The sequence below is a fragment of the Cyprinus carpio genome, chromosome B22, assembly GCF_018340385.1.
Source record: "Cyprinus carpio isolate SPL01 chromosome B22, ASM1834038v1, whole genome shotgun sequence".
Classification (NCBI taxonomy): domain Eukaryota; kingdom Metazoa; phylum Chordata; class Actinopteri; order Cypriniformes; family Cyprinidae; genus Cyprinus; species Cyprinus carpio.
This window is the reverse complement of record NC_056618.1, coordinates 35437819-35453708: the sequence shown is the minus strand read 5'-3', so window position 1 is coordinate 35453708 and position 15890 is coordinate 35437819. Positions and strand designations below refer to the sequence as shown.

The following is a 15890-nucleotide window of genomic DNA, read 5'->3' as shown; positions in this document are numbered from 1 at the left end:
CGGAAAATACACGGGTAATGTGTCCCGGCAATTGTTCCAGGGTCATTAGATTTTGCCCCTTTCACACTGCCAGTGATTACCCGGAATATGTGCGTGCGTTCACACACAACCCATAAAGGTCCCGTGAAGACACGTGATATCAGGGTGTGACGTGTAATGTACGAGTCGAAAACGCTAGGCACATTAACTTTCACTTAAGCTAGCGAACGATCTCAGCGTCAGCGCGGAAAATGAGGAACTAACTGATCTATGCTTCGTTACAGTTTTCACATATTTGTTTCGTCGCGAACGTTGATCTGCCTTCAAAACACGTTAAAAGAGTCGTGTGTCATCACTACGACACGGCATTAGTTCTGGCTTTTGTTCACACAGCGCTCGTTCTGTGACTAGGTCCCCGACCCGGGATCAATCCCGGAATCAATCCCGGGACATGTTTGGGTTCACACAGAAGCTGACCCAGCAATGTTCCGGCAATTTTACAGGTCCAACGTGCAGTGTGAAAGGGGCTTTAGATGAACTGAAGATACAAGACTTTAAATCTCGCAAGATCTGATTAAACAACTCCAGAAACAGCATTACACGCTTCAGTTATTACTACCCAGATTGACTTTATTTCTGTCACACATCTACAGAAGTTCTTCTTGAGAATTCAAGATGTTGATGTCTTATTGAAAATGTTTTGTTTGAGATCACCATCATGGAGATCAGGGTTTGCTTCAGTTGGGCTCTTGACCCTCAACTTTTGTTGTGTTGCTTTATCTGCAGTTGTTTTCAGAAAACATTTATGCATTGATTAAAGTAGATCAACTTGTCTGTTTTAATAATGACCAAATGACTGCATTAAAGCGGTTTAAGTAACTCAACTAACATCAACTAACATAAAAATAAACAATTTGAACTACTGTTGTGGTTCAAAACAATACAAAATACTGCATTTTATTGTATTAATGCTACTATAATCACAGAATCACTGCTGTATAAACATGATATTTTATTGTATTAAAATAACAGTACATTTCCTGTATATAATCTGCTGTAAATTCATGGCAATTAGTTGCCAGGAGTTTCCTGTAAAATAACAATACATCTTTAACAGTGCACTTACAAAAAGTCTAAATATATTTGAGCTATACTTCTGCTCCTAGAATCCGTGTTTTCATTGTTATATGGCAGAGGGCGCTAGTACACATCTTCTGTACAGAATTTCCAAAAAAAACACAAGTGAAGAAGAAGAAGAAACAACAGATACTCAGTGCATTCCAAATGGGATATATCGCCCTCCGAAGGGCACTTCAGAGTGAAAACAATCATGGCCGCCATATTGAAGGGTCGTTCCAAACCGAAGTGCTCAAAACTGGACACTTCAAAGGGCCCTTCGGAATGATGGACACTTCAGGATCCCATGAGCCTTTGCACAGATTGTTTGCATGATGATGGCGCCTCGGTGTGGGCACATGATGATGGCGCAGAAGAGCACTTCAAGAAACAGTTGTTTGGTCCCCTACACCCTTCAATCCTTCGAAGCTCTCATTTCCAGAAGGTAAACCCTTTGAAGGGATTAGGGCATAGGGATGAGTGCTTCCCAATGGAACGCAGGGACTAACACGTAACACTATCATCTGACATGAAATAGCATCAAAACTGTAACATTATGGAATAAAATGTTGACTGATGAAGAGGTAATAATTACAGTCAAGCTTTGGGGTGTTGATTGACTCCATCTACATTTTGATTATCATTCTGAATCCAATTCATAGTCTTTTTTCAGCTTTTTGTATAAATGTTATTTCTTTATTTTTTATGAAACTTACCCACATTAAAGTGTTAAAAAAAAAGAATGCATGAAGCTAGAATAAAATGTTTTGTTTACAAGCAGATAACCTGTTCTTTCTTTGGATGTTTTGTATGTTCAGATATTCATATAACAAAATATATACAAATTAAAACCTAAATAAAGTAGGGACATAATAGTATACTTAACCCTCTGGAGTCTAAGGGTATTTTTGGGGCCTGGAGAAGTTTTGTCATGCCCTGACATTTGTGCTTTTTTCAGTTTCTTATAAATATCTAAATGGCTAAAGTCTAATCTCACTGTAATCAGCACAAACTGGGCTATAATAATATGTGAGCAGCATGTATGTACATGATTGTGTTTTTGAGAAAAAAAATGCTTATGCGTGGTTAGTGAAAAACTAAAAAATGTTAAATCACTTGAATAAGGCAATAAAACACATATAGAAAATTGGTTCCCAGGAATTTTGAGAACTGGAGCTTGTAGCCTAGAATTTTTTTTTTCTAAATGATGTGAAAATCATCTTGTTTACTCACTTACAGAAAAACAATATATTGATTTAAATTTTCTAAAACACTTTTTGTTGGTAAAAGTCATATGCGAGTAGGCGTCAACTATCATGAATTCACACCTGAGAAGACAAAGGCCTGCATAATGAGCTGCATAATGAGCCATTCAGTCAGCTGTGTCACTGAGAGGGATGAGTTACAAGAAAGAATGTGAGGACAAAATAAATGTATATAATTTTATGTTTGTATTTTATTTAGAATATATTTAATTATCCCACAACATAATTTAATATTCACTTGTGAGTGCAGTTAAACAGTTTATAAGGAACAATCAAAGCTGACTTTCAAACTGACATTTTTTGCATCATTACTCCAGTCACACAATCCTTCAGAAATCCTTTTAACAATCTTATTTTCTACAACAAAAACATTTATTGTTATTATTATCATCATTATTATTATTATTATTATTATTAATGTTGAAAAGAGCTGAGAATATTTTTTTCAGGTTTTTTAGGGGGGATAAATTGAAAGAACAGCAATGATTGTTACATTTGTTACAGTTACATTATTGTTACATTTATATTATTTACATCAAGCTTTTGAATGGTATAGTAGTGTATATTGTTATTGAAACTTCATAATATTTCACTTGATTATACATTTAATCAGGAATTATAGTTTGTATATAGAATAAAAGTCTTTGGAAAAGTCTAACTAGTAAAATGTTTACACGTTATGTGAAAACTAGTACAAAGTATATAAATAAATAAGAGACTTACTCATGTTTATGATCTCTGCTGAATAAAGTGCTTCATTCTTTTTTCTGAGGAAATCCAAATCTCAAATCCTCAACCACATCACATCTTTTTGGGGTGAATTATGTCTTACTCCTCTCATCGCGAAGCAAACAGTAAAATAAAAAAAACTTGAAGAACAATCTCGCTGCGTTGTTTTCTGTTGTGTGGGCGTATTCAAAAGCCGCGCGCTTCAGTTAAACATTTGAAATCTCAAAAGCGCGCGCTCGGCGCGGGGGGCGTGGTCGCATTAGAAGATAATGAAGGGAGACGTGAAAAACGGACATCGCGTTGTTTTCATATGGATTACTTTATCACAGAATATTTGTTTTCAGCAGCACTTGTTTAGTTTAAAAGTAGACATGTCAGGCTTTCTATAGATATCTCTCTCATGTCTCTTCGTTGAGTATTCACGGAGTTACAGTTCATTTTAATGACGCATTTGTAACTGAAGATCAGCGCAGACAAAGGCTGCAGACAGCACTCCTTGTTTGTTATCTTTATTTTATAAGTGCACAAAGTTTTGTTGTTATTATGTCTGTACACAAAAAAAAAGTAGACCCTTTACAGATTCGATTGATGTATTGCTCTTATCTGTACGATCAAAACTGAAAGTGTAATTTAAGTTCTTTTCGGGGTTATCAGGAGAAAATACCCCAAAACGCGTATACGCGTTAATCGACTCCAGAGGGTTAAAGTATGATGTAAAGTTCACTTAAAGAAAACTTATGAGTATACTTGCAGTATAAAACTACTAAACTAGTTGTTTACTTAGAGTATACTTCAAAGTGTACAAAGTATTTAATTAGTAAACTATCAAAGCCTTGGTTTGAAGCAGCGCAGAGCAAGCCATAATGCCAGCAACTCTAGGCAACTGATATGCCACTGCAGACAAGGCCCTGTCCAGGTGCCTGATGCTGCATGCCCATTGCACATGGCACCCCAGCCGATGGCAGAGGCATCTGTTGAAACAACAACATGCCTGGACACTTGCACTAGGGGAACCCCTGCCCATAGAAAAGCAAGGTCCGACCACGGGTTGAAGGTTTGGCGGCAGGACAGGGTAACCAAGACCCAGTGCATGCCGCGTTGCCATGCCCATCTCGGGACTCAATCGTGAAGTCAACGCTGAAGCGGTCTCACATGAAGCAATCTGAGCGGCATGACAGTGGCAGCAGACGCCATATGCCCCAGGAGCCTCTGAAATTGTTTCAATGGAACCGCTTTCCTGCCCTGAAATGACTCCAGGCAGTTCAGCATCGACTGAGACTGATGAGAGATGTGCTGTCAGGTCGACCAAGTCCAACTTGATACCGAGAAAAAAGATCCTGTGCACAGGGAGAGTTTGCATTTTTCCTAGTTGACCCGAAGCCCCAACCGGCTGAGGTGGCTGAGTACCACGTCCCTGTGTTCGCACAACTGAGCTCGGGACTGGACCAATATGAGCCAGTCATCGAGGTGGTTGAGAATGCGAATGCCTGCTTCCCTCAAGGGGACGAGAGCTGCCTCCATGACCTTGGTGAACACACAAGGCGACAGGGACAGCCCTAAGGGGAGGACCTTGTACTGATATGCCCGCCCCTCGAACGCGAAGCGGAGATACGGCCTGTGTTTGGGGGAGAATCGAGACATGAAAGTACACGTCCTTCAGGTCGATTGCTGCGAACCAAACTCCAGAAAAAGTTGCCCTCCAGGATCTCGTAACCTCCTCATGCACTTCCGGGAAGAATGGAACCGGAGGTGGCTGCCGACGATCGGTGTATGGCACCCCCAAGAACCAATCATCCAGCCTTGAACGTTCAGGAGATGGAGGGGCCTTCTATGGCAACCCGATGCATCTGCGGCCTGGGCAAGCATAGCAGTCAGCTTTGGATCTGACTCGGGCAATGCCGCTCACCCAGAAGGAGGCAACGCAGCCGGATCTTCATCTCCAAAGCCTAACTCATCCCCCGATGCAGTGATCGACATCAGGTCATCTGCTGGTGGGCCGGATGAAGTGCTGGGCCCTGCCCCTGTCCAGGGGACCAGCATCCGCATCACGGTACACCAGAGGGTACGATGCACTGGAGGAGTGAGGGGCCCGTGGAGACTTGCTGGGCGGGGAAGCCCTCACTGTGAGCCTCAGATCACCCTGGCCATGAGCCAAGGTATTCCACCTCTGGTTGGAGGAACTAGAACTGGGCATGGGGAGGGGGACTCCTCCTTGTTTGATGAAGAGGAGCCGTGATCGCAACATCGCAATGGTCATATTCCCGCAATGGGAACATGACTCATCCATGAACACTGCCTCCGCATGCACGAGGCCCAGGCACTAGATGCAGCGATCGTGACCATCAGATGGAGCCAGAAAGCGACCACATCTAGAAACGCACAAGTGTAAAGACATCTCTAAAAAGTCGCCCGTAACTCTTCCAGCTCCCTTATTAATTTCCCTATACCCTTCTTCCATCTTACCTCCCTGCTGCTCCTTCGTGTGGCTACCTCAGTGTAGCTTTGTTTTTCTGTAGAATCTCTATCTTACTATCACTCTTTGATGTTTAAAGTGATAAAATATAACTTAATTCCCACCATATTTCTGATATTATCTATCAATCTAATCTGATTAATGTTATCGTTCCCTTTTTTTTCTTTTTTCTAAATCCACGAGTGCGTGTTAGCATTCGTTAGCTTGTCATTAGTGTTTCCATTCGTGCCTATCGTTGTTTTCTTTTCTCCTCTTCTCTCTCTCGCTACGTTTCTTTCTCTCTCGCTCCGTTTTTTTTTTCACAAGTTCATCAAACAACTGTGGTAAGAATCTTTCATCAATCACGGTGAGTAATGGCTTCTCTTGCTATTGTTATTTGCACCACTTGCCACATGTATAGTTTATCTCTCTCTGTTGGCGACGAGGGATTCACATGTGATAAATGCAGGGAAATAGTTAGGTTGACAGAGAAGATTTCAGAATTAGAGACACGCATCCAAACTTTAATTGAGGACAGTAAGAATGTGAGGGCTCTAGATATGGCTTTGGATGTGACTAGCTCAGGGAGTCCTGAGCCTCTGCAGCAGAGCAACTGGGTGACTGTGAGGCGGCAAAGTCGGGAATCAAAACACCACTCTTCCGTTCCAATCAAAACATTAAACAGGTTCTCCCCACTCAGTGAAGCACCCACTGAGAAACCTGATGAAAGTGCTCTAGTTATTGGCGATTCTAATGTACGGAACGTGAAAATAGAGACACCAGCCACTATAGTCCAATGATCAACAGCACCCAAATCTCCTCAAATCTAAAAAAACTTAAAAATGCTAAACAAAAATAAACTAAAATACATAAACATCGCTAACCATGCCAGCGCTAATGATGTTCGACTTCGCCAGTTCACTAAAAATAACATTAAAGAGGTGTGTGAACTTGCAAGCACGATGTCAGACACTGTAATATGTTCTGGTCCCCTCCCTGCTTGGTGATGAGATACATAGCAGATTGTCATCACTCAATGGCTGGATGTCTAAGTGGTGCCCACAGAATAACATAGGTTTCATAGACAATTGGGTGAGCTTTTGGGGCAGACCTGACCTTTTGAAAAGAGATGGTCTTCATCCCATCCCTCCTGGGGTGGTGCTGCTCTTCTCACTAGAAATATGGCACATAGTCTTAGAGTTTGTACTTGACTAACTGGGGCCCAGGTCAGGAAGCAGACAGACTGGCTAAACCAACCGTCTGCTAGCCGCCTCACGTCACAGAAGTCAGTTAATTCTCAGCACATAGAGACTCTTTCACCTAGATATCACACTGTAGAGAATGTGTCTATTCCCCAAACTAGAAAATACAAAAAACGTCCAAGCCAATTTAAAAGTAACAATATAATTGAGGTTCAACAAATAAAAAAACAGATGCAATACGGATAAACAAATGATAAAGCTTGGCTTAGTGAATATCAGGTCCCTTTCTACAAAAGCACTTTTTGTAAATGATATGATCACTGATCATAACCTAGATGTGCTCTGTTTGATAGAAACCTGGCTAAAACCTGATGATTACATTATTTTAAATAAGTCTACCCCCCAAGATTACTGTTATAAACACAAGCCGCTTCCAAAAGGTAAAGGGGGAGGTGTTGCTTCAATTTATAACAATGTTTTCAGTATTTCTCAGAGGTTGGGCTTCAAGTATAACTCGTTTGAAGTAATGGTGCTTTATATAACATTGCCCAGAGAAACAAGTGTTAATGATAAATCCCCTGTGATGTTTGTACTGGCTACTGTATACAGGCCACCAGGGCACCATACAGACTTTATTAAAGAGTTTGCTGATTTTATATCCGAGTTAGTGCTGGCTGCAGATACAGTTTTAATTGTTGGTGATTTTAATATGCATGTTGATAATGAAAAAGAAAATGAAAATCATACTCTAGATTTAATACTGTCACATGGAATTGATGTTGATGGTGTTTGAATTTATGCAGCCAAGCAATGATATCTCAGATCATTATTTAGTTTTGTGCAAACTTCATATAGCTAAAACTGTAAATTCTACTTCTTGTTACAAGTATGGTAGGACCATCACTTCTACCACAAAAGACTGCTTTGTAAGTAATCTTCCTAATGTATACCAATTCCTTAGCATATCCAAAAACTCAAAACAACTTGATGATGTAACAGAAACTATGGACTCTCTCTTTTCTAGAATTTTAAATACAGTTGCTCCTTTACGCTTAAGGAAGATTAAGGAAAACAGTCTGACACCGTGGTATAATGAGCACTCTCACACCCTAAAGAGAGCAGCCCGGAAAATGGAGCGCAGCTGGAGGAAAACAAAACTAGAGGTTTTTCATATTGCTTGGCGAGAAAGTAACCTATCCTACTGAAAAGCATTAAAAACTGCTAGATCTGATTACTTTTCATCTCTTTTAGAAGAAAACAAACAAAACCCCAGGTATTTATTCAATACAGTGGCTAAATTAACGAAAAAAAGCATCAACAAGTGTTGACATTTCCCAACAGCACAGCAGCAGTAATGACTTTATGAAACTACTTTACTTCTAAGATCGATACTATTAGAGATAAAAATTGTAAACATGCAGCCGTCAGCTACAGTATCGCATCAAACAGTGCACTATACATCCCTTGAGGAACAGTTCCACTCATTCTCTACTAGAGGAGAGGAAGAATTGTATAAACTTGTTAAAACATCTAAACCAACAACATGTATATTAGACCCTATTCCATCTAAGCTCCTAAAAGAGGTGCTTCCAGAAGTCATAGATCCTCTTTTGACTATTATTAATTCCTCATTGTCATTAGGATATGTCCCCAAAACCTTCAAACTGGCTGTTATTAAGCCTCTAATTAAGCCTCTTGTTGTGTTTTTTTTATTTTTATTAAGCCTCTAATCAAAAAAACACAACAAGAACTAGTTAATTACAGACCGATCTCGAATCTCCCTTTTCTGTCCAAGATACTAGAAAAGGCAGTATCCTCACAATTATATTCCTTCTTAGAAAAAATGATATCTGTGAGGATTTCCAGTCAGGATTTAGACCGTATCATAGTACTGAGACTTCTCTCCTTAAAGTTACAAATGACCTGCTCTTATCATCTGATCGTGGTTGTATCTCTCTATTAGTGCTATTGGATCTTAGCGCTGCGTTTGACACTATTAACCACAACATTCTTTTGCATAGAATAGAAAACTTTGTTGGTATTAATGGAAGTGCATTAGCATGGTTTAAATCGTACCTACAGTATATGACCGCCATCAATTTGTAGCAGTGAATGAAGAGGTATCATATCGATCACAAGTGCAGTATGGAGTACCTCAAGACTCAGTACTAGGGCCGGAGATATCATCAGGAAACATGGTGTTAGCTTTCACTGTTATGCTGATGATACTCAGCTCTATATTTCTTCGCGGCCCAGCGAAACATACCAATTTGAAAAACTAACAGAATGCATAGTCGATATAAAAAAACGAATACAGAAATGCAGAAATGGAGAAATGTTAATCCATGCGTTTATGACCTCAAGGTTAGATTATTGTAATGCTCTATTGGGTGGTTGTTCTGCACGCTTAATAAACAAACTCCAGCTAGTCCAAAATGCAGCAGCTAGAGTTCTTACTAGAACCAGGAAGTATGACCATATTAGCCCTGTTCTGTGAACACTGCACTGGCTACCTATTAAACATCGTATAGACTTTAAAATCTTGCTTATTACTTATAAAACCTTGAATGGTTTAGCACCTGAGTATTTGAACAAGCTCTTGTTACATTATAGTCCTCCACTACCGCTGCACTCTCAAAACTCTGGCAATTTGATAATACCTAGAATATCAAAGTCAACTGCGGGCGGCAGATCCTTTTCCTATTTTAGTGCCTAAACTCGGGAATAATCTACCTAACATTGTTCGGGAGGCAGAGACAAATCTAGATTAAAGACCTATCTCTTTAACCTGGTTTACACATAACACACTAATACGCTTCTAATATCCAAATCTGTTAAAGGATTTTAGGCTGCATTAATTAGGTAAACCGGAACTGGGAACACTTCCCATAACACCCAATGTACTTGCTAACATCGTTAAAAGAATGGCATCTATGCTAATATTAGTCTGTTTTTCTCTTATTCTGAGGTCACCGTAGCCACCAGATCCAGTCTGTATCTAGATCAGATGGTCACTGCAGTCACCCAGATCCAGTACGTATCCAGCCCAGATGGTGGATCAGCACCTAGAAAGGAACCTCTACAGCCCTGAAAGAGAGCTGAGACCAGGACAACTAGATGAGCCCCAGATACCCCTGTAAAGACCTTGTCTCAGACAACCACACAGCAAAATCCCCAGTGTTAATTTAACACTCTGAGTGTGGACTCATATAAACACCGAAGTAGTGTTAAAAGTAACACTGAAGCAGTGTTGAAGTTAATGAGATAATTAGGTGATTGATTGAGTGATGATTGACTATTATTGAAGACACCTGATTTTAACAAGCAGAATCACCAAAGAATACAATCACAATTTGTGTGTCACCATTATAGTGGTCAGTATTAGCTTTAGTTGGGATCTTGACCCTTAAGTGGTTAACTTTAGGTTTTGTGTGGTAACTGAGTTATAACAGACAGACAAACCAGAGGAAATGTGGTCATGTGTTGTTGGTTGTGTTTTGGGTCTGAATACTTGAGTTGGATTGTCTTTATTTATTACATAAGTTAAATGAAAAATACAAGACCTTGCATTTTGCCCTAATCAGACAGATGTTTTTAAAAGTTACAGCTACATAAAAAGGAATAAGTTTTTATTTAGACACACAGACATCAAGAATCAGCGTGAGCATCACAACAATGGTGACCATCAAAAAAGCATCATTTTTGCCGTTTTTATGTGAGTTTTTAGTATTTAGTTTTGTGATGTTCAGAGTTGATCTGTTTATCTGAATATGCTGTTTGTCACCGTTGTTGAGATTCATACACTGATTCTTGATGTCTGTGTGTGCCTTAAATAATAAATCTTGAAAAAGAAATCAAAACAGTTTGCAAGGGACCCTTACAAAATGTATAGCAGATACAGACTTTTTCACTGTGGCATCAGAAGTTGTTATATTCAATCAAGGAAATATAACTCAGAGAAAAGACTCTGAATGAGTTCAATGATTCAGGTCACATAATGATTACATTAAAACATAATCATCACAACCTGACGACTTTTACTCTTGGCTTATCTGTCTGTTATAACTCAGTTATATCAGCCAAACAAAATTTAATGTTAAAAAGTCAAGGGTCAAGATCCCAACTAAAGCAAACACTGACCACTATAATGGTGACACACAAATTTGTGATTTTTCTCGTTTAGTGATTCTGCTTGTTAACATCAGGTGTCTTCAATAATGGTCAATCATCACTCAGTTAATCACGCCTAATTATCTCATTAACTTTAACACTGCTTCAGTGTTACTTTTAACACTACTTTGGTGTTTATATGAGTCCACACTCAGAGTGTTAAATTAACACTGGGGATTTTGCTGTGCACCGGAACAAGACCACAGGAAACAGATGATTCTTCTGCACAGTCTGACTTTGCTGCAGCCTGGAATTGAACTACTGGTTTCATCTAGCCAGAGGAGAACTGGCCCCCCGACTGAGCCTCGTTTCTCCCAAGGTTTTTTCTCCATTCTGTCACCGATGGAGTTTTGGTTCCTTGCCGCTGTCCCCTCTGGCTTGCTTAGTTGGGGACACTTCATTTACAGTGATATCGTTGGCTTGATTGCAGATCAAGTCATTGACAGATACTATTTAAACTTATCTGAGCTGAATGATGACATCACTGAATTCAATGATGAACTGCCTTTAACTCTCATTTTACATTATTGACACACTGTTTTCCTAATTAATGTTGTTCAGTTGCTTCGACACAATCCTGTTTTGTATAAAGCACTATATAAATAAAGGTGACTTGACTTGACTCTTTTAGTGTTTCCACAGCAGGAACCAGCTCCAAATAAATGTTTAGAATGGGCCATTTATTCATTGCATCTCTGGTTATGAGAGTATGGGGATTTTCATACTCTTCAATAAAGTTTAAGTTTCACACACACACACACACACAGAGAGAGAGAGAGAGAGAGAGAGAGAGAGAGGTTTCCATATTATATACATTGACATTTCCATATTAGTTATATATTACATATGGTGTTAGTTATAATATATAAATAAATATTCAGATGTCCTAGTGTAAATGTCCAGATGTTCTAAACCATTTTCTTTGTTGTCTTAATGCTTTGGCAGTACAAAATGTATTTTGTCATGCCAATAAAGCTATTTGATTTTAATTGAATTGAAAATTGAGAGAGAGAGAGAGCAAGAGAGAGGAGCTGTACTTTTACCTTTATCTCGAAACTTGGCACTAGGAACATGAGTTATGATTCAGTTTCCGAGTTTATCTTGGACCTCAACGCTATGGGCTTGCCAGCAGTCTTGATTTAGCAAGAACGCCCCGTTTTTGGGCAAAATGATTGCCAAACTATGTGTAAATGAAATCTTATGTAAATCTGACAATATGGTGCACTTCTTCTTGTATTCTTATTGCTGTACAGGAATCAACACACACACACACACACAAAGTCCCCCGTTTGACAGTCAGTTTGTCAGTGTGCGCTAATGGAGGCGAAAATAAACATAATTAGTACTTTCCGTTTCCTTAGAACAAAAGCCGTCTACAAACAAAAGCTGTGAGATTTAAATGTGACGTACACAATACAACATGTGTGAAAATAAACACATTTTAGTGTAAACCTCAGCGCGCATTCATGACTTACCTTCTGTTCTGTTCACCCGCGATCATATAATTTCTGTCAGAAAGGCGAGTCTGTTTGTTTTTTTCATAAGTGTATTTTGTTTCGGTGTGTCTGGTGATATTGCTCTGCCTATGACTGTTCTTTCGCGCAGGAATGAGACATTACATCACCTTCAGCGTGAGATTAGACAAAAGCAACAAAACTGTGTCTAAAAAGTTACTCTATATTAACTGAGCAGTGGTACTGGTCTGCATATCAGCATTGCTGTGATTACATGAGATGTGTTGATTTTTAACAGAACTCTTGCTTGCGTGAACTTGGCAAATTGTACTTTTCCTAACAAAAAGTATAGTTGTTCCGCAGTCTACGTGTTAAAACGCACGCTGTATTCTGTAGAATTCAGCGAGAGCTGATATAATTTCGAATGCAGTAGAATAACGTACCTTCTGTCCGCTCGCGAGCACATCCATTCTGAATCAGACAGGAAGGTCTGTTTGCGCTCGCTCTCTGGAGATGAAGTCAGACCAAAGAGTTTGGTGCGGAGCTCCTAGTGCGTTTCTCTGCCTGACTCTGACCCACCGCTTAAAACTACTAGCAATGACGGGAATGAGATATTACAGCACTCGTGAATGTGAGATTAACACACTTCGGTCTCACATTTCAATGTTTCATGTGTTTCCTCCAAACGCTGCACTTAATTATATGGAGAAGCAGCCAAGAGGGCGTCGACCCGAGAACCCATTGAGCACGTCTAAAGACTCAAGAGAAAAAATACAGTGCGCATCCATTTACAGGAAGAACCAACTTTCTGTTCATCCACAAATGTAACCCTGGACCACAATATCAGTCCATAAGGGTAATCTTTTGAAAATTAGATTTATAGACAGTCTGAAAGTTGAATAAATAAGCTTTCCATTGATGTAAGGTTTGTTGAGATAGGACAATATTTGGCTGAGATACAACTATTTGAAAATCTGGAATCTGAGAAAATCGCCTTTAAAATTTGTCCAAATGAAGTTCTTAGCAATGCAGATTACTAATCTAAAATTAAGTTTTGATATATTTATGGTAGGAATTTTACGAAATATCAATGTTCATGGATGTTCATGGTCCAGAAATGACACATAAATGTCAATGAAACCATAAAGTAATTCATCCACATTTTTATAATTAAAAAATGTCCATGAAACATAGCTGTCTTATTTCAATTTACATTCTAAAAGGTCACAGGTAACTTTAAACTGTTAAAATGGTTTAAACTGCTTTTCAGATTCATTCATACAACTTTCTTATATATATATATATAAAAATAGAAAAGACATCAAGACCAAAAATCCTCATATTTAAACATAGACAAAATTAACATGAAGTAACATTTTCATCTTTGTTCATCTGCACATGAAGTAACAATCAGATTTCTGAATGACCTTGAGTGATGACTAAAATGATTTGCATAATTTAGTACATACTACAAGTTTTAGGTATGAACAGTCTTTATAGTAATCAGCTTTTGCATCATCTGATACATAAACATTCTTCTCATTCTTTCTACAGGCACCGAGTTTTATCCTGAAAGCGTTACATGCCCCCGTTTAGAAATGGAAAAACACAATGAAAAGAATACAAACTAGACAGCTTACTAGTGTCTCAAAATCAACAAAATGCACCAAAGCAAGGTGAGTCCTGGTCTAATTGTCAGTAATAGGGAACACAATGCAGACAGAGGGAAATCATGAAAAAACAGCACTTGACAGGTGAGAAATGTGAGATGCAGCCTTTCAGCTGGAGATCATCTACTATACTGTAGATGTGATTTTTCCTGCGGCAGCACTTTCTCAAACACCACAGTCAGTAACTGCATACTTCAGATTCTTCACAAATAACACCGTTCCCATCATGCTCATTAAGCGTATCGGTCGATTCTCGTGTCATCAAGCGGTTACACACTCGGGCACTTTGTGAGGGGCGTGAAGGGTCCTTCACATGATGATCCGCGGCTCAGGAACAGAGTCTGCGATGGATTTATGAGGCAGGGACATTGGCACCGTTGATGTAGAGCTCATCGTTCACGATCACATCTTCACCCAGGACTGTAACGTTCTCCATCCGCACCTGACCAACACAATCATCATCATACAATCACACAGGAGGAGAGCACAGAAGCAGCCTTCCACAAGAATAAATCCCATTCACATACTCCCAACTTATCCAAATTTTTGATTTCATTTCATCATTCACAATGCTTTATAAGAGTAGTAGTGGTTATTACCCTAGTAAAAAAGTAATATATATAAAACACATTTATTTCATACTAAATATAGTTTAAATCTATTAACATATTTACTGACAGATAGTTCGAGACTTACTGACATAAAAACTATTTTATAGTGCTGTCAAACCATTAATCGCATCCAAAATAAAAGTTTTTGTTTACAGAATATATGTGTGTCCTGTGAATATTTATTATGTAAATGAACAACAGAAATAAATAGAATAATATTTTAAACTTTACTTGGCATATTACTTGCACACAATACACATTTCTTAATATTAAGTCTAAAATGTGTTTCAGTGTCACTTTTGATGAGAATTGTGTGATCTTTGAATAATATCGGTCTTTAAATGCAAGATATTTAAAGTGTACCTGAAGTATACTTGCAATAGTTCCACTTTAGCACAATCAAATATACCAAGTATATCTTTAATTAGACTTCAGCACTTCTGCACAATAAAAGTGCATTAAGTACAAAAATTAGTTACCAGTTAGTATACCAGTAAAATTAGTATATACCAGTTTAGCATACTAAAAGTACAATTGCAGTGCATTTTAATCAACATTTAAGTACATAAATATGAAAATGTATTTGTAGTATACTTAGCATGAAATAAATGCATTTCAAATACATTCAAGTATATTTATTCTTTTTACTAGGGTACTTTTATACTTTGAATAATATTGTCATTCATACAATAATTAGCTTGGTTCTTGGCTTAAAAATATTCATAAAAAACTCCTTTGTAATTGCTATGAAGAAAATAAATGAAAAGGCGGTGCTCTGTGAAATCTTCAGTTAAACTCACCCACTGCCCCACTGAAGAGCTCCAGCCCACAATGCAGGACTCCAGCCAGGAGTGGGAGCGTATGTGCGCCCCCTTCAGGACGGTACAGTACAGCGCTTTTACTCTCGACACACCATCCTCCAGAACCACTCCGGCTCCGATCGTCACATTGGGCCCTATGGTACAGTTTTCCCCGATCACCGCTGTTGGGTCCTGGGTTGAGTTTACAGTGTGTCATATATTTTTAGTACATGCATCATATTCTGCTTACAATATACTTACAGGCACAGTATATGTTGATAGGAGAAATACAAAGCATGTTTCATGTTTATTGTACATAACAGAAAATGGAAAGTGGCTTTAAATATTTTTTTTAGAGTGAGTATAAATCTTTCCAAATTCCTTCTTTAGCAGGTCCTGTTCAGAGTCAGGGTTGTGATTACTTACAAATCTGTAAATCCGT

The 15890-nt window shown here is 38.7% G+C and overlaps 1 protein-coding gene and 1 long non-coding RNA gene across 2 annotated transcripts in view; both read right to left on the bottom strand.

The window, feature by feature from the left end:
- Positions 1 to 13116, bottom strand: part of LOC109091129 (LIM and cysteine-rich domains protein 1-like) — a 29148-nt gene extending 16032 nt beyond the window's left edge. The window contains exon 1 of the mRNA XM_042749579.1: positions 12811 to 13116. Coding sequence (XP_042605513.1) covers positions 12811 to 12837 — 27 coding nt within the window. The 5' untranslated portion in view covers positions 12838 to 13116. The remainder of the gene's footprint in view (positions 1 to 12810) is intronic.
- A 726-nt stretch (positions 13117 to 13842) lies between these two features.
- On the bottom strand, positions 13843 to 15543 carry LOC122141436. Its single transcript, XR_006157824.1, has 2 exons — positions 15449 to 15543; positions 13843 to 14479 (listed from the first exon to the last, which is right to left on the bottom strand). It is a non-coding gene; the product is annotated as an uncharacterized LOC122141436 (long non-coding RNA).
- Positions 15544 to 15890: the final 347 nt, after the last annotated feature.